At 34.2% G+C, this 24687-nt stretch overlaps 5 protein-coding genes across 5 annotated transcripts; 1 reads left to right on the top strand and 4 right to left on the bottom strand.

Moving 5' to 3' along the window:
* Positions 1–1597: 1597 nt before the first annotated feature.
* Positions 1598–3619, bottom strand: LOC17897278. Its single transcript, XM_006304501.2, has 9 exons — positions 3533–3619; positions 3302–3398; positions 3077–3113; positions 2938–2977; positions 2723–2821; positions 2353–2485; positions 2155–2237; positions 1965–2073; positions 1598–1846 (listed from the first exon to the last, which is right to left on the bottom strand). The coding sequence occupies exons 1-9, from the start codon at positions 3543–3545 to the stop codon at positions 1810–1812; spliced, it is 648 nt and encodes a 215-aa protein (XP_006304563.2). The 5' UTR covers positions 3546–3619; the 3' UTR covers positions 1598–1809.
* Positions 3620–5538: 1919 nt separating this feature from the next.
* LOC17900713 lies at positions 5539–10476 on the top strand. The gene is made up of 12 exons (XM_023789352.1): positions 5539–7791; positions 7877–8005; positions 8093–8206; positions 8433–8479; positions 8559–8716; positions 8804–8892; positions 9016–9213; positions 9317–9523; positions 9611–9758; positions 9858–9988; positions 10079–10168; positions 10244–10476. The coding sequence occupies exons 1-12, from the start codon at positions 5851–5853 to the stop codon at positions 10337–10339; spliced, it is 3348 nt and encodes a 1115-aa protein (XP_023645120.1). The 5' UTR covers positions 5539–5850; the 3' UTR covers positions 10340–10476.
* Positions 10477–10535: 59 nt separating this feature from the next.
* On the bottom strand, positions 10536–13580 carry LOC17899465. Its single transcript, XM_006306880.2, has 5 exons — positions 13541–13580; positions 13342–13429; positions 11912–12958; positions 11065–11825; positions 10536–10925 (listed from the first exon to the last, which is right to left on the bottom strand). The coding sequence occupies exons 3-5, from the start codon at positions 12861–12863 to the stop codon at positions 10626–10628; spliced, it is 2013 nt and encodes a 670-aa protein (XP_006306942.1). The 5' UTR covers positions 12864–12958; positions 13342–13429; positions 13541–13580; the 3' UTR covers positions 10536–10625.
* A 329-nt stretch (positions 13581–13909) lies between these two features.
* Positions 13910–18841, bottom strand: LOC17899936 (TSK-associating protein 1). Its single transcript, XM_023790032.1, has 26 exons — positions 18732–18841; positions 18571–18628; positions 18432–18473; positions 18224–18309; positions 17998–18067; positions 17826–17897; positions 17693–17740; positions 17513–17578; positions 17384–17431; positions 17213–17284; positions 17086–17133; positions 16892–16960; positions 16768–16815; positions 16603–16671; positions 16467–16514; positions 16306–16365; positions 16152–16199; positions 16005–16067; positions 15876–15917; positions 15723–15791; positions 15572–15619; positions 15418–15477; positions 15293–15340; positions 15165–15206; positions 14907–15082; positions 13910–14820 (listed from the first exon to the last, which is right to left on the bottom strand). Exons 1-26 carry the CDS (start codon positions 18819–18821, stop codon positions 14128–14130), a joined length of 2283 nt encoding a protein of 760 aa, XP_023645800.1. The 5' UTR covers positions 18822–18841; the 3' UTR covers positions 13910–14127.
* A 1252-nt stretch (positions 18842–20093) lies between these two features.
* Positions 20094–23059, bottom strand: LOC17897051 (beta-D-glucopyranosyl abscisate beta-glucosidase). The gene is made up of 13 exons (XM_006307161.2): positions 22877–23059; positions 22701–22770; positions 22534–22589; positions 22365–22440; positions 22157–22234; positions 21967–22054; positions 21619–21883; positions 21409–21518; positions 21104–21318; positions 20979–21013; positions 20787–20889; positions 20583–20694; positions 20094–20498 (listed from the first exon to the last, which is right to left on the bottom strand). Exons 1-13 carry the CDS (start codon positions 23057–23059, stop codon positions 20294–20296), a joined length of 1596 nt encoding a protein of 531 aa, XP_006307223.1. The 3' UTR covers positions 20094–20293.
* Between the last annotated feature and the right edge of the window lie 1628 nt (positions 23060–24687).

The following is a 24687-nucleotide window of genomic DNA, read 5'->3' as shown; positions in this document are numbered from 1 at the left end:
TCTTAAAAACCGATAACATCATTTATTTTCTAAATTCTATAGTTTAGGACATATGCATGTACCGCTAGCTCCATATGTAAATATCAAATATTATTTTTTGAATATATAGTTGGTATACACATTTTGCAAAAGTTACTTTGGGAGTCGTTTCAAATGACTAGGTGAGTCATTAATTAGTGGTCAAGATGTCCAATATATTGGTCTCATTATCAAATTGGTGTACCGTGTACTAATTAAACGTTCCATCTTTAATTTGGCTTCCTAAATTACTCTTATGTTTGAAAAAACTGGCTTGACAAAAACTTTGAATACTTTTTGTTCTGTTAGAAATCTTGGAAAAGAGGTTAATTACCACCACAACTTGCTAGCACTAAAACAAGAAAAGTGAAGAATCAAGAAGGAAAAACAATAAAATTTAGTTTCAAAGAAAAAATAGATCAATTTGTAGCCGTTTTATTTACCTAATGTCTTAGTTCTGATACTGATTATACTTTTTCTTTTCATAATACATTTATGATTCTGATCTATAGTTATATTAATTAACATGGTAAAATATTGAATGATTGTGTATAGAGAAAGGAAGTTAAACAATTTTTCGTAAAAAATCTGTATACATATATATATGTATATATAATACCAAATATGTATAGGTTTACCTCATTTTATAAATGTTATTAATATTAGACATGTACATGTAAGAAGAGCGTAATATGATTAGTTTCCTACAATTTACTTCAAATATTTATAGGAAATGAGTAAGTCAGATGATTAAGTGAGTCATATATACATACATATAGCTCAACAAAATTTCCATCCTCATTGTTTATGCAAAGGACCACGTATAAAACTTTGATATTTCCATGCATGCATCTTCTTCATATTTTTATTTATTTATTTTGTAAAATCGTCACATGCATGCACAAATAGCTCTCTGATCTTTAATACGACGGGATGTTGTCGAAAGCTGAAAGCTACCTTGAATTCAATTGTTAATTTGGTTCAATTGCGATTCATCCTTATTTTGGTGGATTCTAAAAACAAAAAAAAAACTGTTTAAAAAAAAAAAAACTGAACATTGAACAAGAAAAAAAGATTTGGTAAATAAATTCCTATACTTTTCATGAAATAACATATATTTTAAATTTCTCGTTTATCAAATTGGTGTACTAATTAACTTTCCATACATTTGACTTTCAGTATTACTCTTACGTTGAAAAACTTGGCTTGTTTAATTGCCACTCTTTTTCTTTTGCTGTATATTGGAAAAGGTCACCACAACTTGATAACACCAAATTAGTGAAAACAGAAGAAGTGAGGAATCAAGAAGGAAAAACAATAAAAATGTTTGATTGGAAACAATAGATTAATCTGCAAGACTACAAAGGTACTATATGCCCAATGTCTTATTTCTACCTAATTTTACTTTACTTTTCATATACAGTATATGAGTTTCAATCCTATTAATTCATTAATTGACACTGTAATTTTTTTGTTTTAATCATAAAAAATTAAACAATTAATAAAGCTAAATTGTACAGACGTAGTTATATTTATAATCATCATATATAATCACACCATATACTCATTACCAGATATATTAATAGATATTTGATTCTTTATTTATAAATAAAAAGTTGTTACAAGTACTTGATGATAAATTTACCATAAAGTTTAAACATCAGCTAACTTATTATTCATGAGTCTCGCTAACAAATAAAATATATAAATCACTATTCACTAGATAATGCGCACGGTTTTTATATGGTAGAGCTTTATTATTAGTCTGGATGAGATTGGGAGCTTCATCTCTTACGGTAGGAGCGACTTGATGACCATTTCTCTAAGGCTACACATTGACATATAATTCAAGAAACTTATAAAAAAGTATGTTCAAATAAACAAAAAAAAAGTATACATATATAAAGCAAAGCTAATTAGTGGTAAAATAATCAATGTGTATATACCTTGACTTTGAGTATGGTACGAACATGACTTCTCCAAAGCCAGCCTCTTTAAGGGACACAACAACTTCGTCATCACGGGTGTAAGGAAGTCTAAGATGCTCTGAGTAACCTACAATCATAAAGAGTTGTCTCGATCGTGCTCACTATATCTACAAAGGAAAAAATATATAGAACACATATATAGATTTACCAGTTCCATGGGTAAGTAAGATTGACTGCGATGCAGCACGAGCCGCAGCCCCAACTGTAGCTTCTACACTGCTTTTTATGCTCCTACAAGGTTGAGTAATTTAGTCATACATCATTCGATGATAGGGTATTTAAACGTAAGCTTAAGTTTTTAAATCTAATACATAGAGATAAGTGATTATATAATTAATAATTATACCCCACAATAGAAAGCCACCCATCCATGCTAACAACAACTTGGGGATTGATAGGATAATGTCCAAGAGCACAGTTTCTTGCAAAGTGGAGAGCTGCTACTGCACCCATCCCAGAACCTCCTACTCCTTTTATGACTACATCAAAGTTTTGTGATTTATTAGCTAGAGGATCTGATGCATGTATATTACATAGGCTGTTACAGTAGATATGTGTAAGAAAGAAAGAAAGAAAGAGCCTAACATTTATATTTCTAAAGATTTTCTAAAAAGGGAAAAAAATACTATATATTTTCTAATGTGATATAACATTTTAAAGAAAAAATATTTCATGCAGAGACCAAAAGATTAATAAGGCGAATAATTATAATATACCATTTTGTGGTTCACTCGAGAAAAGACTAGCAACAAGGGTAGCTGCGAGATCTAATGTCTTTTGATCATCTTGTTTGATGTTACATCCGAAGTCGTAAGCTGATTCAACAAAGAAATATTCTAATTAATTGTGTGTAAATTAATTAATATGACATCACATAATATTTGCGAGATAAATATGTGAGTATATAAGCCAAGAAGATAATGTATCTCACATGTATTTGTGTAAACCATAGGTGGACATATCCATCTGACCTATATATATATATATATGTAAAATAATTAAATTCATGCTGTAAATTAACAAAAATTAAGAGGTATTTAATTTAGTGGGTTTTCACCATGGATACTTACATTTTCAAGATTCATAGATTTCGCAAAATTAACTGGACTGCAAACAGAATATATAAACACAAATAAGATAAGCAATAATTTGAAGCTTCTATGATTAATCTATACAAAAGAGTATATTCCGGTCATGTGCAATACGAATGAAAGAGTTTTTTCAAAACATGGAATTAGAAGAAATGAAACATATGTAACGATGCAAAACAAGTCATCTGATGATATAAACGTTACTCAAAATGGTTTTCATCCTTATCATGCAGCCAGATCATAGTGGCCTTATGCTCTCCTTGAGGATGAACAAAAGGATTGTATGTGAAGTCATCTCTACCTGCAAAGATATTACCGTAATAAATTAAATAAAAATGTCGTTATCCAAACAAATTTGTTCGAGAGTAATTATAGGAAGAAGACGAAGCAATAAACTGACATAACATGAAAAATCAAGAAGGAGAGAAGACATACCACAAGCCGCCATGTTTTGATGAGAAGAAGAACTTGACGAGCTTTTCTAATACTTAGCAGATTTGTGTTTTATGTTTTGAGAGATGATTCCTTAAACCAGTGATGGTGAAAATATGTGAGGAAGAATGTGTATATATATAAACCAAAAAAGCAAAAGTTTACTAATTTTATACGTATAATCCACATTGAACTTCTGATATCATATCTACGGTGTACTACAGCTGGATGTTAAAAACCAATAATATAAAACTCATATGTTTTTGTTTAATTTTTGGTTTAACCGATAAACAATTATACTTGTATTTGGAAAAATAAATTACTTACAATATTTATAACCTTCATAATTAGTAGAGATTTTACACGTATGTACGTAGAGTGTAGACTAATGTTGGATCTTAAAAACAGTAGTATGATTTATGATCTAAATACTAGTATATTGTAGGAAATGCATGTACCTAGCTCAACATGTATATATGAAATATATATTTTTTAGTTTAGTTGGTATACACATTTTGGCAAAGTTACAAGATATTTTATTTGGGAGTCGTTTCAAATTAAATGACTAAGTGAGCTCGAGTCATTAGTGGTCAAGATGTCCATTGGTCTCATTATCAAATTGGGTGTAACGTGATCTTATTAACGTTCCATCTTTGGCTTCCTAAATTACTCTTATGTTTGAAAAAACTGGTTTGCAAATAAAAAAAATTAATACTTTAATTTTAAAAATCTTGGAAAAGAGGGTTAATTCCCACCACAACTTGATAGCACTAACAAGAAAAGTGAAGAATCAAGAATTGAAGTAAAGACAATAAAATTTAGTTGCAAGAAAATTAAATAGATATATGAATCTGCAGCCATTTCCCTAATGTCTTAGTTCTGATCATAATTTTACTTTTTCTTTTGATAATAGATTTATTATTCTAATCAAGCTAGTTCGAGTTATATTAATCAACATGGTAAAATATTAATTATTGTGTATAGAGAATAGAAGTTAAACAATTTGTTTTTTAAAAACTATATAGACGTATAATATAAAATATACATATATAGGTTTACCTCATTTTATTAAATGTTAATATTAGTCATGTACATGTAAAAAGAGCGTAATAATATGATTAATTTCCTACAATTTGGTTTATAGAAAATTGAGTAATTTAGATGATTAAGTGAGTCATATAGATAACTCAACGAAACTTCTATCCTCATATGTAAAGGAACACGTAAACTTTAATATTTCCACGCATCTTCTTTTATTTAGTTTATAAAAAAAAAGAAGAAGAGAGAATTAGCATAAAATATTTATAGGAAATGAGTAATTTCATATGATATAGTGAGTCATATGGCTCGACGAAATTTACATCCTCACCTCATTGCTTGTTTGTTTAAAGGAACACGTAAACTTTAAATATTTTCATGCATGCCTCTTTTTCCCTATATATATATATATATATTTAAATAAAATCACATGCACAAAGAACAACTAACTTCTAAGAGAATCACAAAAAGAAAACAGAGGTTTAATTAAACAAGAATATCACAAAAGAGGGGTTTTCTAGTACATATAAAAATAGAGGTGTCATTAAACAAAATATCACAAAGAAAGGTACAACACTATTACATTTGATATGGTACATTTCATTATATTCGTAAACTTCTGAGTTCCAATTTTGTGTGTTTGCTTCAACAAATAATCTAAATGCATAGTGCAATATTATATGTTAAAATTGATCAAAATGGACAATATGATGAATATTTCAGAATCAAATATGAATCAGTGGGCTAAGCCCAAAAAAAAGATCGAATATATTTAACAAACCAAAATTATAAAAAAACTACAAAATGTTAACGGGCCTAGATAAGAAAGCCCAGAACTACGATATAGTCCATTGTTTCTTCTAATCGTATCCATTAATTGATTCAACGTGCGTGGTTCTGAAAAGAAAAAAAACAATTTTTTTTTTTCAACTTTCAAGTCCGAATTTTTTCATCACCAACATGAAGAACACTGTATATTCAATTCTTAAGCAAAAATCGAAGCTTTATACAAATTCTGGGTTTTCTTTTGTTGATCTATTCATGGATTTAACTACCAATTCGAAGCTGTTGAGTGTACCACAGATTTTGCACACAAGGTGTTCGACACAATTCCCCAATGCTCAAAACTGGGTCACGTGGCTCTCACGTTATAAAAGCCAACTTCTTTTGATGATACAGTTCTGTTATTTTCGTCGCATTTTTTTTTTCACCCCGCTCTTCACAGTTTCTTCTCTCTGAAGCAAGAAAAGAAAACCCTAGAAAGCTTTTGAGGATCGTGTACAATGGAGTCTTCTTCTTCTTTCAAGGATGGCAAACTCTTCAAAGATGCTAGACATCACATCGCTAAAGGAGAGTACTTCAAGGCTATGGAGATACTTGAAGATTTGATTCAAGTCCATTGGGAAGATGAGAACGCATGGCTCATTCGTCTCAAACAAGGTCAAATCTTCTTACAGCTAACGCACCAAACAAAGGACCCTAATGTGAAATTCACTTACATTTTGGGAACTCTTGAGTGCTACACGGTAGATGATAGGTTATCACCAGTCTGTGCGAAATCATTCCACGTATTAGCCAACATGCTTGGTTCAGTATTGTATCACAAGAAGTGTTTGAAGAAAGCAAAACAAGCTTTATCTGTTTCCTTCCCAGATGAATCCGACTCTGTTGCTAAGCAGATACGATTGAAGGAATCAAAGAAGGGAATGTTGAGAATAATCGAAGATGCAGAGTCCAAGATCGCTTCTTCCAAGACTCTAGTAGTTGGTTCTATTATGAAGATAAAATCTGTACCAAAGCATTTGGAGTCAAAGAAAAGTCCAGACCCACGTGAGGATGAGTTTGAAGGGTTGAGGACGTATTGGATGGGATTGGATGTTAAGGTCAAAAGGGACTTTATGAAAGTAAGCATTGCAAAGCTTATAAGATTTGTCAAGGGAGCAGAACGTTACAAAGCGGGACTAGATGCTTTGGAGAAAGCTCTTGCTTCTGCAAGGAGAGACAGGACATGGACATTCTGGATGTGTTGTTGGAAACGTTTCTCTAGTGCTGAAGAATGTAAGAATCATTTTGAACAAGAACATGCTGCAGATATTAAACCTTCTACAGAAAAGGATAGGGTTCAGAGAATAGGGAAGGACTGGGCTCGTAAGATTTCGATTGGAGGTTGGAAACCAGTGGATGCAGTAGCTGCTGTTGAAATGATCAAGAACCAGTTCGCATATGTGAAATCGTTTACAGCTAAATGTAAGAATGGATGGTCCGGAGAATGGCCTTTAGCTGCGGATGAAGAGCGTGGTAAATTGCTCGAGGAAATCAAATTGATCCTTGTCTTGCTTTGTGAGCAGAAAACATTATCTTGTAGCATTCGTGACTGGCTGATGCGTTTTCCGGTTAAGCATCTTGGACAGTTTGAAATTCCCAAACAGAGTCTTCTCGATTCTCACCTAGTGGAAACACCTCAGAGTATCTGTTTCCTGGAATGTCATGAACTCGGTCAAATCCTAGACTTTCTGAAAAACGTAAAGTGCGAAAGGGATGATGGTACAAATGTGGTTTCCAGTGCAGTAGACAGTTTCTTGGGTCAAACTCGGGTTAAAGAGAAGATCGATTTCGACCTTCAGCTTTCACATCTGCTTCTGGATAGAAGACTGCTGAAAAGCAATAATGCTCCATTAAATGATGATGGGACAATCAATGTTTTTGATCCCAATGTTCACTACGCCAAGGCACATGCTCAGGGGGATGATATCATATCTTGGCTAACTGACAACAATTCAGTAGATAGGCCCTTTCCCAGATCTATCAGGGAGCACAATATTGATATATGGGTAGCTGTTCTCAAAGCTGTTCAGTTCACATGTCGGAATTTGGGAACCAAATATGCAAAGAAAGTACTGGTCTTAGATTATGAAGCAGCTCTTACTGCAATCCAGAACATATGTGTGAGTGAAGATGAAAGGAGACGGAATCTGCAGGAAGATCAGTGGATCAGATATGCATGTCTATTATGTGATAGGTGTGAAGAGAGAGTCCCCGAAAATTCCCTCGCTACAAAAATATTCTTGTGTGCAGTACGAGATGTTTTGGAAGGAGCATTGCATCCAACATTTGATGTCCCTGATTTAGAAGACTGCTTGAACCTTATACGTGACCAAAAAATTCTTAGTGACGACAAAGTGTTGCAGTCCATAGGCCTTCTGAAATCAGTGGTCACCCACAAGGTTCATTCATGGCTGTAGTATTCTTCATTAACAGCAGAATAACATATTCACTCCATCTTAATAAAATTTTCTACTTGACTTGCAGGTTCTTCTAATCGACTCAAAGATTTTGTTAATTGATAATTCAAGGATAAGTTTGCTAAACAACCTAGTCAGGCTTTCTGTTTATGACAACCGCACTGATATCCTTCAACTGATGAAACCCTTCTTACTGGTTGGTTATATACTGACAGCTTTCATTTCATGTCTGATTTGACCTTTATATTGTTTCTAATATTTTTTTATGCCTCTTCTCATCTAGAATGAAATTAGAAATATGGAGGACAGAGCCAAGTTAGATGCAGTAGCAGCAGATCTTTCATTCGAGGAGGAGAAGAAGTCACAATCACAGAAGAAGAATGATAAACGAAACAAGGTCTTTCAATTCCTAAACTATTATTAGTACTCTTGATTTAACTTCTCTGAACAGGTCAATAACAATTTTTTATCTTGGGATAAAATCTTCCATTTGGATTTTGTTTCTTTACTTTTAGGCTTCCACTTCTCTGCTTTGTTTATATATTACATATTCATTATCCAATACAAGAGAATTATTTTCCCCAAATTGCTTGTAAGAATGAGTGGGCTTCATGGTGTAACAGAGAACTTCAACGAGCAAGTATAGCCTCCGTGGCAAGACTGTTGAATGGTAAGTACTTTAATTTTCATTATCTTGCATGTTGATAAATTGTTTTCCGGTTTTCTCTAAACAATACGAGTTCTTACAGGTACAGTAAACCTTCTGTCAAACTTGAACCGGAAAGTACATCGCCATCGATGGAAGAAGATTCTATGGAACAAGAAGATGCTCTTGCAAGTGAGAGGGGTCGACTGGAACATTCATCCAATACTCAAAATCAAGAGGACGCTACCCAAGATAATTATGGTTGTCTAAAAGCTTCTTCATTGACTAATAATTTGAATATTGTTTTGAGATGCATAATTCTAATTTCTTTCATTCGTCATTTTCAAGATATGCTAAACATGCTTGGAGAAGCTTCATTGTCGGCACTTGGAGGTGCTGTAGCCAAGTACTGTTCAGCTCTTGACATGACGCTAAAGGTAAATCAGTTACCAATAAAAAAAAAGAATTAGTTTATACCTAAACTCTCATCTTCTGATTCAACTCATTCTATATCTCTTCGCTTCTTTTTGATAAGTTCACAAAAATATGTGGTGTTGCAGGCTCTCTTGAGAATTAAGGTACTCAAAGAAGATTTGAAGAACAATATGAAACCATTTCAAGCCCACCTGGAACAACAAGTTCCTTCTTCGATACAAAATTTGTTTACTGCTTTGGTGTTTGAGGTGATAGACAATGACGGAGTCTACAGTTACCTATTGAGCGAGTTACTTATTTCCCTAGAAGAAGTTATTCCCATGGTTGGTGTGAAGAAGATAAAGTTTCGAAGAATTGTATATCAACTTTTTTTGTCCATAAGTGTAATTGTTGTTCTAAAGGTTTTCTATGTTTTACTCTTTGCAGTCTAGTGATGCTGCTAAGGTAGTTGTGGCCATCCTTGAGTTTTGGTGTTGTTGGAAATATCCAGAAAGAGAAAGTATGGTTACCCGCCTTTTCACGGTTGTGGGGAATGAAAGAATGAGTTGTCGAAAATGCAGAAGGATTACAAATTATCCAGAGGAAAGTTCGTATGTTATTGTTATGGCTGCAGATTCAATCAGACACCTCAAGGTATGTTTCATTTATTTATCTCTTTATCTTTCTTGCAGAAACTGGTACATCCTTTTATAAAGCTGTCATGTGCTTAAATATATGCAGTGTGCGCTTGAGAGTATAAAGTTTGTGGACATACTTAGGGTGATCCGCATGGAATATCGAAAGTCATGTGACACTGAAACAGTCGGTTGTGGAGAGTCGAACTTTGTTCATCATATTATAAGTAGATGCCCACCTATCTTCATAATTGGTAAGTTTTTGACCACCATGATTGTGATCTTATGTGCTTCTTTCATTTATAATGCTTATAATAAAACTTTGTTGGTGTTTTGTGGGTTTGGAACACTAGTGTTAGAATGGGAGAAGAGTGAAACTAAAAAAGAAATATCTGAAACAATGAAGGCTTTGGACTGGGAGATAGATATCAGCAGGCTATACGTAGGCTTAGAGCCAAACACTAACTACCGACTTGTATCAATGGTAAACTCTGGAAACAGGGTAAAAATTGTTTGTTTTGTCTTATTGTTCTTCTGTATCTATCTGTTACAGTCTGAACTTATGTTGCTGCAGGTTGGTTCTGGTGGAGAAGAAGAACACATTTGTATAGCTTATGAAGAAAACCGGTGGGTCAATCTCACACGAGAGTCTTTAGCAGGAGAGGTAAGACGAAACAGTTTTAAATTGTGAATTTAGATAGGCCAGACATGATTGACACGTTTTGTGCATGCTATACAGGATGTTGGTAACTGGGAGAATGTGATCAGATTCTTTGCAGAAAGGAACCTTCGACCAGAGATTCTGGTTTATGAAGCTGTCCAATCGAAGACCTAGCAAGTGTATCAATACAGAGAAACATAGCATTGATGTATAAAACACTGACATGTTCTAATTCATAAGTTGTGATCTCTGTCCTATAATAGCTTGTCTTTGGAAGCTACATTTTTATCTTTACTCAATTACTCTAAACCTTCAGTCGATATGCTAACAATTGAAAATATGACCCACTTGAACTACAGAAACCTTCAGATTCTATGAATATGTTCCCCAAAATCCAATAACTCCACAAACAAAATTTCAGTTTTTTTTTACTCAATAATTCTGTGATGAACTAAAGTGTTTATGGTCTCATGCATTTGACAAGAACATCGACGAAACGTTTGTACATATGTTGCTTCATGTACATTTTCTCAACCTTTTTGCGTCCTTCATTCCCCAATTGTAGCCTTGCGTCTGGATTTCTCAGTAGAAACAAGAGGTTATGAGCCAATTCCTTGTTACCTGATCGTCCCATCGAGTGAAGCAGACCAGTCACGTTGTGTTGCACCATCTCTTTGGTTCCTCCTGCGTCTGTTCCCACCACTGCCAGTCCATAAGCCATTGCTTCGATAGTTACTCTCCCAAATGTTTCACCAACTCCCTGTAAAAGAATATTCAATTATAAAACTAACAAAACAAAATTGAAATGGTCAAACCGAAATGGAACCTAATATATACTAGCTTCTGAGCGAAACTGTACATGCATCTAATTATATTTTTTGAGGTCTAAGGAGGATAACCTGGGAGTTTGTAACGTAGACATCTGCTGCAGAGTATAAAGAAGCAACGCGAGTTGTTGCTGGAGTCCACATAACTGACTTAGACAAGTTTCCGTTGTTTGATAAGAAGCTTAACATCTCTTGAACGTATCCAACTTTGTTGCTCTTTGAACCCACTGATCCTAGAAGAACTTTAAGTTCTTGCTTCTGTCTTCTTACACCATTGTCAAGTGTAAGAGAAACACTTTTCATCTGTCGGGATGAACCTCTTAAACGATGTTTGCTGGAGTGACTAACCTTTTCTTTCCTAATGATGCCCTTGTGATTCCTTGAAGCTTCTTGTTCTCTCTCATCAAGTGCTAAGGCAATAGATTCAAGGAGAAGAAGTTGTCCCTTTCCTGGGTTTATGCTGCTAAGAGACATCACAAGCATATCTGCATCTGTTAAACCTAACACTGTTCTCACTGATTCCCGTAATATTTGTCTCTTCTCCCTCATTTTCTCTGGAGAAAGCGTTGGTGTGTTGAGTGAGGAAGGAATTCCAGCTACAAAAGCTAACTCATCATTTACAGAGAGTGGAACAATTACTGGTTGTGATCTAAGCTTTATATGCTCCTCCTCGCACCATGTTAACCATTGTCTACTCTGTGATTCAGATAAGAAAATCAGCATTTTCACTCGGTCAAGTACTGGCTTCGCTCGATCAAAGTATTCTCGTCGATTTTCCATTATCCACCAAGCTATTTGACTTCCACCAGCTGGAAAATGATTCATGTATTGATCTGCGACAAATGGAAGTACAATAATTAAGTTCTGATTTCCTTTGATTTTAAATTAGTAGTTCATAAATCACATAATGAATTCTTACCTATCCATGAGGTACATACTGCTGATCCTGCAATGACCAAATCTGCTTTCATGGCGGTCTTGAAGCTGAGTTCTCCTTTGTCTTCGACCACTTTGATCCTTCTCCTATTGAGCTCTTGCATCAATCCACCCCTCCTGCTGAGAACTACTGCGGAGACTGTTGCACCACAGCTCAAAAGCTCTGAAGCCAGCTCCATCATTGAGATTGGAGCGCCAGTCATTGATAGCTCGTGGAATACAAGGACAAATCTCCTTGACCAAACAAAGCGTTTAAAATCTGATTTCCGGTCGCAAGTCCCAGACCGTCTATGTGGGCTCCATTCAAGAACTCTATCCTCTAGTGATCCAAAGGGACCAAGAAGCTTACCATAAGTAGCATTTGTCATTGGAAGTTGAGGATCTTGCTCATCATCCAAATCCTTAGTCTCAAGTACCTCTTTACTTACCTTCGGCTTACCACGGATCTTACTACGTGAAGTCCGGCCAGATTTTTTCGTCTTCTGCTTGGAACTCAAGCTTCGTCGAGAAGCCCCATCATCTTTCTTGGTCAGACTAACATCCGTCCTCTTATTCAAACTAGCATCATCCGTACTGGTAATGTTCAGAAAACCATCAGACTTCTTCTCGTCATCAGCAACAGCTTCTTTATTCGTCTCCACATAGAAAACATCCTTTCTCGGTCTGCCTCCAAACCGCAAAAACTCAACTTTGTTTTCATTATCATGCGCCCACCTAGACTGCACATAAAATCCAAGATACGTCCAGAGAGTAATCAAAAGCAGCCAATAAACCAGCCGACTACTACGGAACCACTGAACAGCTCCTCCTCCCCCATGAACTCTACGCGGTGTCCTACCAGAATGCACTCTAGGTGAACCCCTTGGGGTAGACCTCCCTGACAGCGAAGACTTAACGCTTGTCTGTCTCAGCGGTGATAACCGAATCTCTTCCATGATTCCAACGGCTATAGTAGTCTCACTATAAGCATCATATAATCCACAAAATACAACAGAAACTAGTAGAAATCAAACCGCCACAACACCGCAACCTAGAAAAGAAATCAAGCAATCAGTCTATAGTTCATCAAACTCTAATCTCTAAAAACCTGGTACCAGAAATAAACTAAAGAAAAGTTTAAATAAGTAGAGCTAGTTAGAATTCAGATCTAAAATACTCTGCTGATCTGCATTACAACTATTACAAACCAAATCTGGAGAAAACTCCACAGCTTAAATCAGATTACAAAGGATCTTAAAAATTACAAAGCCATAAGAATTTGCATTCTCCTTAGGTTCCCATAAAACAAGCATTACAATTACAAAATCGCGTTGGATGATTCGGAGACTGAAGCTCAGTAACCACTGGGACTTGGATTTGCCGATTACCAAAAAAAAAAAATCAAATTCAAATCGATCGGTGAGCTAAAATTACCAGAAGATAAGTAAACACGGACTTGGATTCGCAGATTCTCCAATGTTTCAGCATCCGAAGGAAGAAATAGCAACAAAAACGCAGTAATCTGTGATTACGAAGCAACACGAAACTTGAAGTCAATGATCTTCACCGGATATTCAAAAAACAGAGAAAAGCGACGAAGAAGTAGACAAAGAGACGAGAAAGAAAAGCTTACTTTTGTACTCAGTAGTCTTCTTCTTCAGAGATCAGAGCTGAAGCAGAGAGAGGAGAGGAGACTGTGCTTCTTCTCCTTGTTAATTTTTGTTTCCTTGTAATTAATTCTCTCCACTTGTTTCCTTTCTTAATTATACTTTGCGCTCTTTAATTATTGTAATCTCTTTAAACCGGCGTAGTTTAAGGCTTTTATTTTTAAATTGTATTTTTCTCGTGGGCTTGGGCCTTGAACTATATCATTTAAATCAAAACGACGTTGTAGCACCAGATTCTAATTTTCTTGGCAACATGATTTTAAAGTGACACACCAAAGATGTTTAAAAGAACTGTTACACAAGCCACAAGGTATGCAAAAGGTTTTAGTGTGAAATATTATTGAAAGCTTTTATTATTATAGAGATCTGAAACAAAACCATTATTCGTTTTCAAAGACACTCTCTTAATTCTTCTCTATCTCGTAACCTTTCTCTCCAGATATATAACCAACACACAAACTCTCAAACACAACATCATCCCAAAATACAACACAAAAAAACCAACAAGAGCTCTAGATTTGCTCTAAGCACAACGAAGAATCTCAACTGTTCTTTAAAGAGAATCAAGAAACTTAACCCAAATGATCTCTGCACTTTGAGTTGCCTCTTTTGCAAATTCCTCAGCCGCTTGCTCGTCTTTCGCCTTTCTAACTGCGCCATGATACTCTTCGTAAGCCTCAGAAGCATCAACAAGAAGATGAGAAAGATTTTTCACAGTCTCCTTAAACTTTGCGTCAACAGATTCTTTCTCCGCTTCAAACTCCGCCAACAGTTTCTTGATCGCAAAGATTCTAACGTACAACGCGTCTCCTTTTTGAGCAAGCGTTTTAGCGGTTGCGAAATGAGAGTCCACGACCGTTTGCTTCTCCGTGGCAGCTTCTTTGAGCATTGACGCTCGTACCTGCGCTAGTTGAACTCGCTCAGAAGCTTCAAGTCCTTCTTTGATGACGTTTCTGTATTTAGCTAACCTAGAGATGTAACTGATCGGAGCTGAGCTTAGCTCTTCGAAACTCGCAGCAGTAATGAGAATCTGATCGAAATCTTTACGCATCACAACCTCACGAGCAGTTAAACCGCGAAGCTCTTTCAGTTTGGCTCTTAGGGTTTCTACAGTCTCTGATGTAACAGCTGATTCGCTTGTGGAAGAAGAAGTGAGAACTCTGTGTCCGAGTGGAGATTCCTTCTCTTTCCTGTGATTCTCAACGAGTTGAGTCAAAGACGCTGTGAGACTAGAAGTCTCTGTTCCCTGCAAATTCATGAAAACATAGGAAATAGAGTTATGATTGTGACCCTTCCTTTCTTGTTGCTCAAGAAAAGGTCTGAAACAAAAACCTTGATTGCAGATTCTTCAGAGAGGATCTCGTCTATGCTATATTTCGTCGTTATAACAATCGAATCATCTTCGTCTTGTTTTAAACCAGCATTGTCTTGTTTAAAGCAGCCACAAACACCTGACTGGCTAAGTCCAAGAACCTCTGGTAGAACAGAGCCGCTCTGTTTCTTTGAAGCTGTGAGAAGAAGTACTGGATTACAAAAATTGTCTGAGACAGTGAGTGAAACAGAAATATTTAAAAGAGTATTGGTTCTTACGTTCTTCTTTAGCAGCATTTGCACTAATGCCACTGTGTGCTTCTACAGAACAAAGAAGGTGGAATTAGATTTAAACTCATATATACTTTCTTTACTTAGGAGAGATCATTAATAGAATCTTGAAGTACCTTCAACTTCACGTTCTATCTCTTCCAACATTATCTTTCTCTTAGAGGCTGAAACAAGAAATATAGCCAAAAAAGTTTCAAAATTGGCATGAGAAGGTTGTAAAGAGAATAAAATGGGAGTTTACATTCTTCTTCAATGTTTCTGGCATCATCAACTTGAATATGTTTAAGACCTCCAATAGCAGCTGCAAGTAAACAATTAAACAGGTTCATGATTTCCTCTGAAGCATATGAATGAGCTAATTACTTAATTAGACAGATACTGATATGTTGAGATACCTTCAAACTCGCGTTCGATCTCTTCAAGCATACTCTGTCCCTTTGCAGCTGTATTAGGAGACAAGCAACTCTGTCTCAGCAAACTCCAGTAAAGAAAGTGAATCCCTAAAATATATAAGACTAGAAGAGTATTTTTTTTTTTTTTTCGTACATTGTTCATCATCAGTATTGCCTTCAGTGAAATCATTAACCTTTAGTTGTGCAAGACCTTTTGTGGCAGCTACAAGAATAAAATGTGACTGAATCTTAGGATGAAACATAGAAACTAGATAAAGTGATACAAATGGTAATTGAGGATAGATACCTTCGAATTCGATGTCTTCCAACATGTTGATTCTCTTAGCAGCTGTGATCATGAAATAGAAGAAACATAGTCTTAGAATACCATAAGAAACAAAGAGCTGAAAACCCTCTGAAAAGGAAAGATATTTACAATTTTCATCATCAGCATTGCCTTCAGTGAAATCATATAGATGTTTACGATCTTTTGTTGCAGCTGCAAGAAGAAGAATACAATAAACAACATGCTTAAGATACTATTTCCATGTTTTGGTCTAGTGCATTCGATATTTAAGATAACCTTCAAATTCACGTTCAATCTCTTCCAGCATTCTTTGTTTATTTGCATCTGGCAACAATACATTCAAAACCTGTCTCAGATTACCGTAGAGAGCTAATAGACCATATTGAACGAATAGCGGATGCAAAGAAGAAGAAGAAGAAGATTGTTTTACGTTGTTCTTTGTCTTCAGCAGAATTATCAACATGAAAATGCTTAAGGCTATCTGTAGCAGCTGCAAGTGATAAATGAAAATACAACACTCTCAGATAATAATACTCAATAGATATGATAATATGAACTATTTAAGACCTGTAAAAGTTATGTAGATGATACCTTGGAACTCTCGTTCGATCTCATCTAACAAACTTTGTCTCTTTGCAGCTGTTTTGTGACAATAAGATCAATTTGATTCAGAAAACCGTATGCAGGAAGATAAACCACATAAAGAAGAGTGGAAAACTTCTTATACCTTGTTCGTCGTCGTTATTGTTCTTGGTTGAATCACTAACCTTTAGATGTTCAAGACCTTTTGTAGCAGCTATGAGAAACAGAACACAGGAAAATACTCTTACACAACTTTTCTTGATGAATCATAAAATCTGTTTTAAGACAGTTAGTAGATAGTACAAAGTACCTTCAAATTCCCGTTCGATCTCTTCAAGCACACTTAGTCTCCTTGCAGCTGTAAGAGGACATAGAAGCAGCTTCAGAAATTAAGGATCAGGGAAAACCAAAAAAAGGATGATATGAGACTTTACGTTGTTCTTTATCATCTCTGCTTCCGGTGGAATCAGAAACTTTTAGTTCTTCAATGCCTTCCATAGCAGCTGCAAGTAGGAGAATTGAAACAGAAAAACACACAAACAAAACCTTAGATGACACTCAGATTATTCACAAAGTTTTTCTACATTCTTCTCAGAACATATTGAAACATAATTGTGTCTCAAGGCACCTTCAAACTCGCGTTCAATTGCTTCAAGCATACTCTTTCTCTTTGCAGCTGTAACAAATACACAAAACCATTCACCATATAGAGACCAATGGAACAGATAAATCCGAGGAGGGAAGAGCTGCATTACATTGTATATCTTCGTCAATTTTCTCCCCGGTGAAGTCATTAACCCTTAGTTGTTCAAGCTCTTTTGTAGCAGCTAAGGTATGAAATGAAACAGAAGACAAAGCAAACTCTTAGATCCAATTTTTATCTCAGGAAAAAAATAGTAACCAGTTAAGAAATGTTGGGAATATACCTTCAAACTCTCGTTCAATCTCTTCCAACAAACTATGTCTTTTTGCAGCTGTTTCAAGTGATACAAAACCTGCTTCATTGTATTATACTATACCAAGGAGAAAATGGAGTCAATAGAAAGAGTCATTACCTTGTTCATCATCACTTCCTTCGTTTATTTCATCAGTCTTTAGTTGTTTCAGACTCGTTGAAGCAGCTGTAACAAGTAGCAGAAGCAAAAGAAGACAAATTAACAAAAATTTCTTATAAATGAAGTTCTTTAGAGACTAACTATAAAATCAGCATTGCCTAGCTAGAATCTGTGAGATACCTTCAAATTCACGTTCAATCTCTTCCAACATTTTCTGTCTCTGAGCAGCTGAAACAAGACACATAACAACTCCTCAGAAAAACAAGACACAAAGCATTCAAGAAAATGTACAAAAAGAGAAAAAATGTCTTACATAATTCTTCATCATCCTTAGATTCAGCCTTGATATCATCAGATCCAGCTTGGTTAAGACTATTGAGATGAGCTGCAATCAATCAAGAATGACATTTTAACTTTAAAAGGCATTTCTTGTTTCATACCATAAACACATTCACTAAGAGAGATATATCAAGATCCTGAGTTACCTTCAAATTCAAGTTCGATTTGATCCAGCAGACTAGAACGTTTAACACTTTCATCACTAACAGATCCAACCTAAACACACATAAAATAGAAGAAAACTCACCTTAAGAACTTAGAATAAACTACTTTGCAAAAATCTCTTTGGCAGATTTATTTATCATCACTCATCAGAATCCAAATATAAACGTAAAGAGGCAGCCAATTAACACAAGCTAAACCCTAGCTAACCTCAGATTGATCTGATAGAGACAGAGAAATAGTGTTCTTATCAGTCACTGTATTGTTCTTCTGGTGTTCACTCTGTATCGTTGCAGCTGAAGACACACACCAACACAAACATAGAAGCTGTCACTACTCACAACTCGCAAACAGAAGAAAACAAAAACAGAATCGAGAAAAGAAACAAGAAAGTGATAATAGAGAGAGATCTTCTTACACTGATCTTCATCTTTCTTGCCTTGAAGACCGTTGACACTATCTACAAGTAACCAAAAAAAAAAAAAAAACCAAAAAATCAATCCAAGAAATTTTTTTTTTTGGATAATTGTGAGTATTGTTTTTGAATATTTACTTACCTTGGTAATCACGTTCGATTAGATCCAAATTACTCAAACCACTGCTACTACCATCATCCTAAGTTAGATATTAAGATGCATTCCAAATCAAATTTTTTTTTATATATGGTTGAAAATAAAAGAGTGACATGTTGTTAATTATTTTTGTGTGTTTAATTTACCTGACAAGAAACAGCATGGAAGCTTGAAAGAAGAAGACACAGAGACAAACTAAGAACACAAAATATCGTTTTCATGGCCGAGGTTTCCATTACAAGAACAAGAGATACACACAAAGTCTTAAGGCCAGCTTGAAGATGCGTCACATGGAAACGTTTTTAAGATAATTAAAACCGTTGTAACTAACTCAAACGTGGGTTTCATTTTTATATATCTCGTGCCTCTTTTATATAACTCGTTTTTTTGTGTTAGCTTAGCTAAGTTAAACAGAGATGTGAAATGTAATTAAGTATTACTTCATTCGAGTTATAAACATGAAAATACATTAATACTGTAAGATTGTATTATCAAAATATATACACATTACTAGCGAGACTAATGTGTATATATATACATATCGCTTTCGAACTTATTTTTTTCCATTTCTGATGTGAATAAGTGAATAGTTTTATACCAAATAAGCAATAATAACTTTGTCCAATCAGTGTCTCAAGATTTGATGGACAGGTTCTGAATGCATGACTCCGGTGGGTCGTCGCTTTCCAGAGCGCATGCACATGAATATAGATAATACCGGTAGAAACAAGTCGTTTGAATGTGCAACATGTGATGTATAGATTCACATATATATAATTTACTACTGTTATTTGACTAATGTTATTACTGAAATCATTAGATAACATGGGAGCATCTCTACGAATAAAGCAGCCTTGTGACTCATAATCATTGTAAATAAACTATGGCCCATGTTGATTAATTCAGATATGAGAACTTTTTCGTTCAGTTCCTATATATATGGTAGTAGTATAATAATTGAGTTCACCACTACTCCTAACAAGAAAAAAAGTAATAAAGACCATTTTTGTGTGATTGCTTTATTCTGTGAAACTTTTTCCGGAAAAGAAAGCATATACTGTAACTTCTCCAGTACTATGCAATTACACCTTTAAAAAAATTATGTATATATGAATCATTGCCTAATTAATGCCTAGAAATTCTACATTTATTGTGTATTATGATTTTAATCGGTATAACGATCGAAGCATCTTCATCATAATTTAAACCAGCATTGTCTAGCTTGTTTAAAACATTTTGTTTTGAATTCGCGTTCGATGTCTTCCAACATTTTGTTTCTCTTAGCAGCTGTGATCATGATTAGAAGAAACATAATCTTAGAATACCACAAGAAAAAAAGAGTCGTAATACCCCAGAAAAAGAAAGATATCTACAATGTTCATCATCAGCATTGTCTTCCGTGTATTTAAGATCTTGGTGAACCCTATCTATATTATTTTTTTTGATTCTCGCAGATTAAGAATATAAAATCAACATAAATGAAAAGAAGACGTACGAGACCATATTGTTGTAAACAACATTATTATTAGTACGATGAAAACTTGAACAAGCCACAAGCCTTGCTTAGCATAGGAAGATAGAAACGATAAAACAAGGTCCATAAAATTACACACAAACCGATATGATCCATCAAGAACATTTTTAAAAGACTCCTTGCACTCAATTATTTTGTCCTGATAAAAGGATCCCACGGTTTGGATTCTTGTCTCTAAAGTTCTTCCCTGAGCTTTGAAGTCGGGAATTCCGGCTTGAGGAAATCGGAATACCACTTGCCCGAAACTTTTTGGTGACGGGTCAGATTGTTCTTGTAATCGATGTAGTAAAGCCCGAACCTCGCGGTGTACCCATCTTGCCACTCAAAGTTGTCCATCAACGACCACACGAAATATCCAATAACATTCACTTTGTCCTCGCTACAAAAAAAGACAGTTCATGTTCATCACATTAATATTGATCATTTAATGTATAATGTAATGAAAACATTTAATACTAATTACCAAATGGCTTGGTTCATACTGAAGAGATGCCTTTGGAGATAATATTTCCTGTTATGGTCTTGTGTCCCAAACTCTACGTCATCATGCTTATCTCCAAGGTCATCTCCGTATCCTTTGAAACCCAAAAACATTTCAATCTCTATCTAAACTACAATTAATTTTTGAAGTTTGATGAAATGAGGTTTGAGCATTTTGTTTACTAACCATTCTCAGCGATCAAAATCTCTGGATCGCCATAATTGTCCTTAATATACTTCAAAAGGGATCTCAAACCTTTTGAATACACATCCAGCTTACCACCAAATGGCTAATTATTGGAAAAACAAAATTACAGTAAATTAATTATGTATTAGGAAAATCTTTTAATATTATATAGTTATACGTTATAGGGATTACCTTGCTACCAATTTTGGTTCCATCCACAGTCTTGCCTGGTTAAGATTAACAACGTACATTAATATTAGAATAATGATACTATATATAAGAGATAATTAAGGGATAATTTCGAATATACTACTTACTATCCCAATCAACAAGAGAATCAGTAGTCCAACTAGGGTTCTTAAAATCATGTTTAATCTCAACCGCAAACATTGAAGTATAATAGTTCATTCCAACGTAATCTGTAGAACCCTTGAGTAGCTTCTTCTCAGCTTCTGTGAATTTTGGTAGTCTATAACCTACACGATCTTTCATCGATTGTGGATAATCTCCATAAGTTGTTGGAGCCAAATGCCTGATTACAAACAATGATCAAAGAGATTATATAAGAAGTTAATACTAATTAGTATTACTTAAGAATTTATTCACATATTCTTTATTTTACCATCCCAAGATGAAATCAAGCACACGGTCAATGGAACCTCCAGAAGCCTCAAGGTCACGTGGTTCGAACCAAGCTGGACTATGTGCAATTCCAATTTTACCTCCAGCACACTGTATAAAACATTTAGATAAAAGTTTATTACAGAACCAAATTAGATTACATAATGTAATTAGGATAATTAAGTAAAGGGAACAAAAAAAAATATATAACCTGTTTGCATTTGCGGAAGGCATCAACGGAGTAAGCATGAGACAAGAGCAAGTTGTGACTGACTTGATAAGCTTCGAATCCTGACCGTCCATCTTCACAGTGCTGTCCATAACCGGGGATGTACGATGAACAACGTCCCGGGGCTTTTTTCCCGACGTCGTAACCGGCACGACTAAACACCCACGGCTCGTTGAACGTGATCCAATGTTTCACTTTGTGCCCGTATTCGTGGAATGTGAAATTCGCAAATTCCGTAAAATCTTGCCTATAATGATAAAAACATTTTAGTATAAAGTAAGTTCATGTGACACATTATAAATTGTAGAAAAATTAGATGTGATCACTTACACAATGCGACCACTTAAGAAACCACCATATTCATCTTCCAAGTCTTGAGGAGTATCCCAGTGAAAGACTGTTACTAGTGGTATTATATCTACATAAAAAAAAAAACCAAAAAAATAGTTATATCTTTTTAATTAATATGAGGTTTATAATTAGCTAATTTTTAATGAGATAAAATGAAAGTTATAATTACTGTTCTTGAGAAGCTCATCGATGAGGTCGTGGTAGAATTGGACTCCTTGTTTGCTTATTCCCTTAGACATCCTTCCATCTGACATTTATTTTGCAAGCATTTTTATAAAGTATATTCATAAAATTATGTTAATATTAATTTAATTACGATTATACTTCATACAGACGTTAATTAAACTTTTTCTTTAAAAAGAAAAAAATATACTTACGGGGGAATATTCTGGGCCACGATATAGAAAGTCTAAAACCATTACTGTTAATATCTTTCATCAACTGGATATCTTCCTGTTAATATGAATTTTAATATAAACTTTTAATCATCGAAAAATAAAACAAAGAATTATTTATGAAATTACATGTTGAGAATAATTAATTTACCTTGTAGCGATGGTAGAAATCCACAGCAACATCAGCGTTATGATTTTGACATCTATCTGGAAATTTATTTCAACATTTTGTTAAATATTAATAAATCGAATAAAACGTGTAAAAATAACACAAAAACAAAGAAATATATATATATAGATATATATAGACATACGTACGTGGGTATTTCTTAGTGAAAGTATCCCACATGCTTGGACCTCTACAACCTTCATTAACAGCTCCTTCAACCTATATTTATCACCACATAATAACAACAACGAAATCAAGAACTATAATAAACACGAAATTATAACAAAACAAAATTACAACATATATGCATATGGCATGAAAGGACCTGAAACGCTGCGGTTGCGGTTCCCCAAATGAAGTCTTTAGGGAAATTTGCTTTGCTAAATGCTATTTCAGGCACACCTGGACCGCACACAGGTGCTTCGGCTTTGGTCAGAGCTCCCAACACAGTTAGAACCAGAGCTAACCCTAACAGTACAGGAACAGGAACCTTGTCGAATCTCATCATGATTTTTGTGTTTCTCTCCCTAAGTCGTCTTTGATACTCTCTTTGGTGGGATGAACTGTGTTGAAGATGAAGGGAAAGAGAGTTCAGTGTTATATAGAGAGAGGCGTTGAGTGAGTGTTATAGTGTCATGTGCGTGAAATGTGTTTTCGGTATCATCACCAAAAGTACGTGTGTGTTGATATTAAATTTAGTTAGGTTCAAATAAAATTACTAATTAATTAACTAACACGTGATTCTTTACAATTATAATCTCCTCAAACAATTTTTTTTATTACATTTGTGTTGATAATAAATTTAGTAATTAAGCTTTTTTTTTGGTAATTTGATATTTACATAATATAACAGTCGATCTCTAAATGGGCAAGTTTCTATAATTAGGGAAGTGTGGGGTTTGAGACGCTTTCACGTCGGACTGATCATATAGTCATATGTTTTATTTATTAAAAAATATTTATATTTCTTTTTTTGAATAAAAAAATATTTATATTTCTTGGTTGTAATTAGCAAGTAACGAACAAAATAATGTCTAATTCATTTATGTAAAAGTAATAATATTCCGAACATAAAAAGGAAAAATTACATTAAAAAGAATCTATACAATTGTTAAGAAACTTCTCAATAATTGAGCTATCAACTATAGTTTAATATTTCTTTTTGTCTCATTCCATCAGTAAAAACTACAAATACTTGAAACTTTAAAAGTGATTTGCTTGTAGATATTACTGATATTGCAATATCAACATTTACATTAAACATTTCAAGTCAATATCGACATTGAAATTGAAATTGTAATTTGTCGCTATCTATAATTTTTACATGTCATTTTCTTTTTCTTTTAAACTCAAGTAACCTACCACTAACATTTTCTAACATTTTGATGTTTTTTTAACTTAAGTTTTTTGATTTAAGGACGCATTAAAAAGGTCATTTATTTGTTTTGAATATATTTTCACATTCATACAAAAAAAAAAAAAGTAACCTACAACGAAAGACCGGCTTTTAAGTAATCAATCAATCATTATGCAACTTAAGTATCAACTACGGTATATAAATTGAAAAAATAAAACACATAAGTTCTAAACTCCTTATTAAGTGTATTAAAATCAAAAGCATTAATACACTATAACACTTATTGGCTTTTCCTATATGCGTAAGAAACATTTATTATATATACACTAATTCTTCATAAATTTTACGTTCGAAAAAGAAAGAAGAAAAAATTATTATTTCCTTACATAAAATAGGAAAAAATAAAAATTGAGAACTCAAGATACATAGATTATAAATACATGCATGAGCTGGAATCTGAATAATGGAAAAAACAAAATAAACCATGCTACTAGTATGACACGATCTTTATTTTATATGAACTATCAATCATTGTTTTTTTTTCTTTTCTTATCTTCAATAATAGAAGAAAATAAGTATAAGAAACTAATGGCATTTTGTCTTTTTTTAAAAGCAGGTAAAGAGACAGTTGTGAAATAAGGAAAATGTGAGCAAATGATTCGTTGGTTAAATTGTTAACTACCAGAGGAGATGAGTGAGTGAACAAAACAAACGTGCTCAAACTACAAACTCACCTTTCACTTTTTTTTTAGTTACACTTTGATTAAGGCCAATGGAGT

The sequence above is a fragment of the Capsella rubella genome, unplaced genomic scaffold (genome assembly GCF_000375325.1).
Source record: "Capsella rubella cultivar Monte Gargano unplaced genomic scaffold, Caprub1_0 scaffold_1, whole genome shotgun sequence".
NCBI lineage: Eukaryota > Viridiplantae > Streptophyta > Magnoliopsida > Brassicales > Brassicaceae > Capsella > Capsella rubella.
The sequence above is the reverse complement of the archived record's forward strand: the minus strand, read 5'-3'. Positions and strand labels throughout refer to the sequence as shown.

Coding starts and splice junctions, on each gene's coding strand:
- LOC17897278 (XM_006304501.2), bottom strand. Junction 2,486..2,722: donor CTCGAGTGAACCACAAAATG/GTATATTATAAT, acceptor ACTTTGATGTAG/TCATAAAAGGAGTAGGAGGT. Junction 2,238..2,352: donor GGGTGGCTTTCTATTGTGGG/GTATAATTATTA, acceptor TCAACCTTGTAG/GAGCATAAAAAGCAGTGTAG.
- LOC17900713 (XM_023789352.1), top strand. CDS start 5,851: ATGGAGTCTTCTTCTTCTTTCAAGGATGGCAAACTCTTCAAAGATGCT. Junction 9,524..9,610: donor ATTCAATCAGACACCTCAAG/GTATGTTTCATT, acceptor AAATATATGCAG/TGTGCGCTTGAGAGTATAAA. Junction 9,759..9,857: donor CCCACCTATCTTCATAATTG/GTAAGTTTTTGA, acceptor TTGGAACACTAG/TGTTAGAATGGGAGAAGAGT.
- LOC17899465 (XM_006306880.2), bottom strand. CDS start 12,863: ATGGAAGAGATTCGGTTATCACCGCTGAGACAGACAAGCGTTAAGTCT. Junction 11,826..11,911: donor AGTATGTACCTCATGGATAG/GTAAGAATTCAT, acceptor CATTTGTCGCAG/ATCAATACATGAATCATTTT. Junction 10,926..11,064: donor TCTACGTTACAAACTCCCAG/GTTATCCTCCTT, acceptor ATTCTTTTACAG/GGAGTTGGTGAAACATTTGG.
- LOC17899936 (XM_023790032.1), bottom strand. CDS start 18,821: ATGGAAACCTCGGCCATGAAAACGATATTTTGTGTTCTTAGTTTGTCT. Junction 18,068..18,223: donor CTCTATCAGATCAATCTGAG/GTTAGCTAGGGT, acceptor ATGTGTGTTTAG/GTTGGATCTGTTAGTGATGA. Junction 15,083..15,164: donor AAATGCTGCTAAAGAAGAAC/GTAAGAACCAAT, acceptor TTCTTCTCACAG/CTTCAAAGAAACAGAGCGGC.
- LOC17897051 (XM_006307161.2), bottom strand. CDS start 23,059: ATGATGAGATTCGACAAGGTTCCTGTTCCTGTACTGTTAGGGTTAGCT. Junction 22,590..22,700: donor TTTCACTAAGAAATACCCAC/GTACGTATGTCT, acceptor ATAAATTTCCAG/ATAGATGTCAAAATCATAAC. Junction 20,890..20,978: donor GAACCAAAATTGGTAGCAAG/GTAATCCCTATA, acceptor TCCAATAATTAG/CCATTTGGTGGTAAGCTGGA.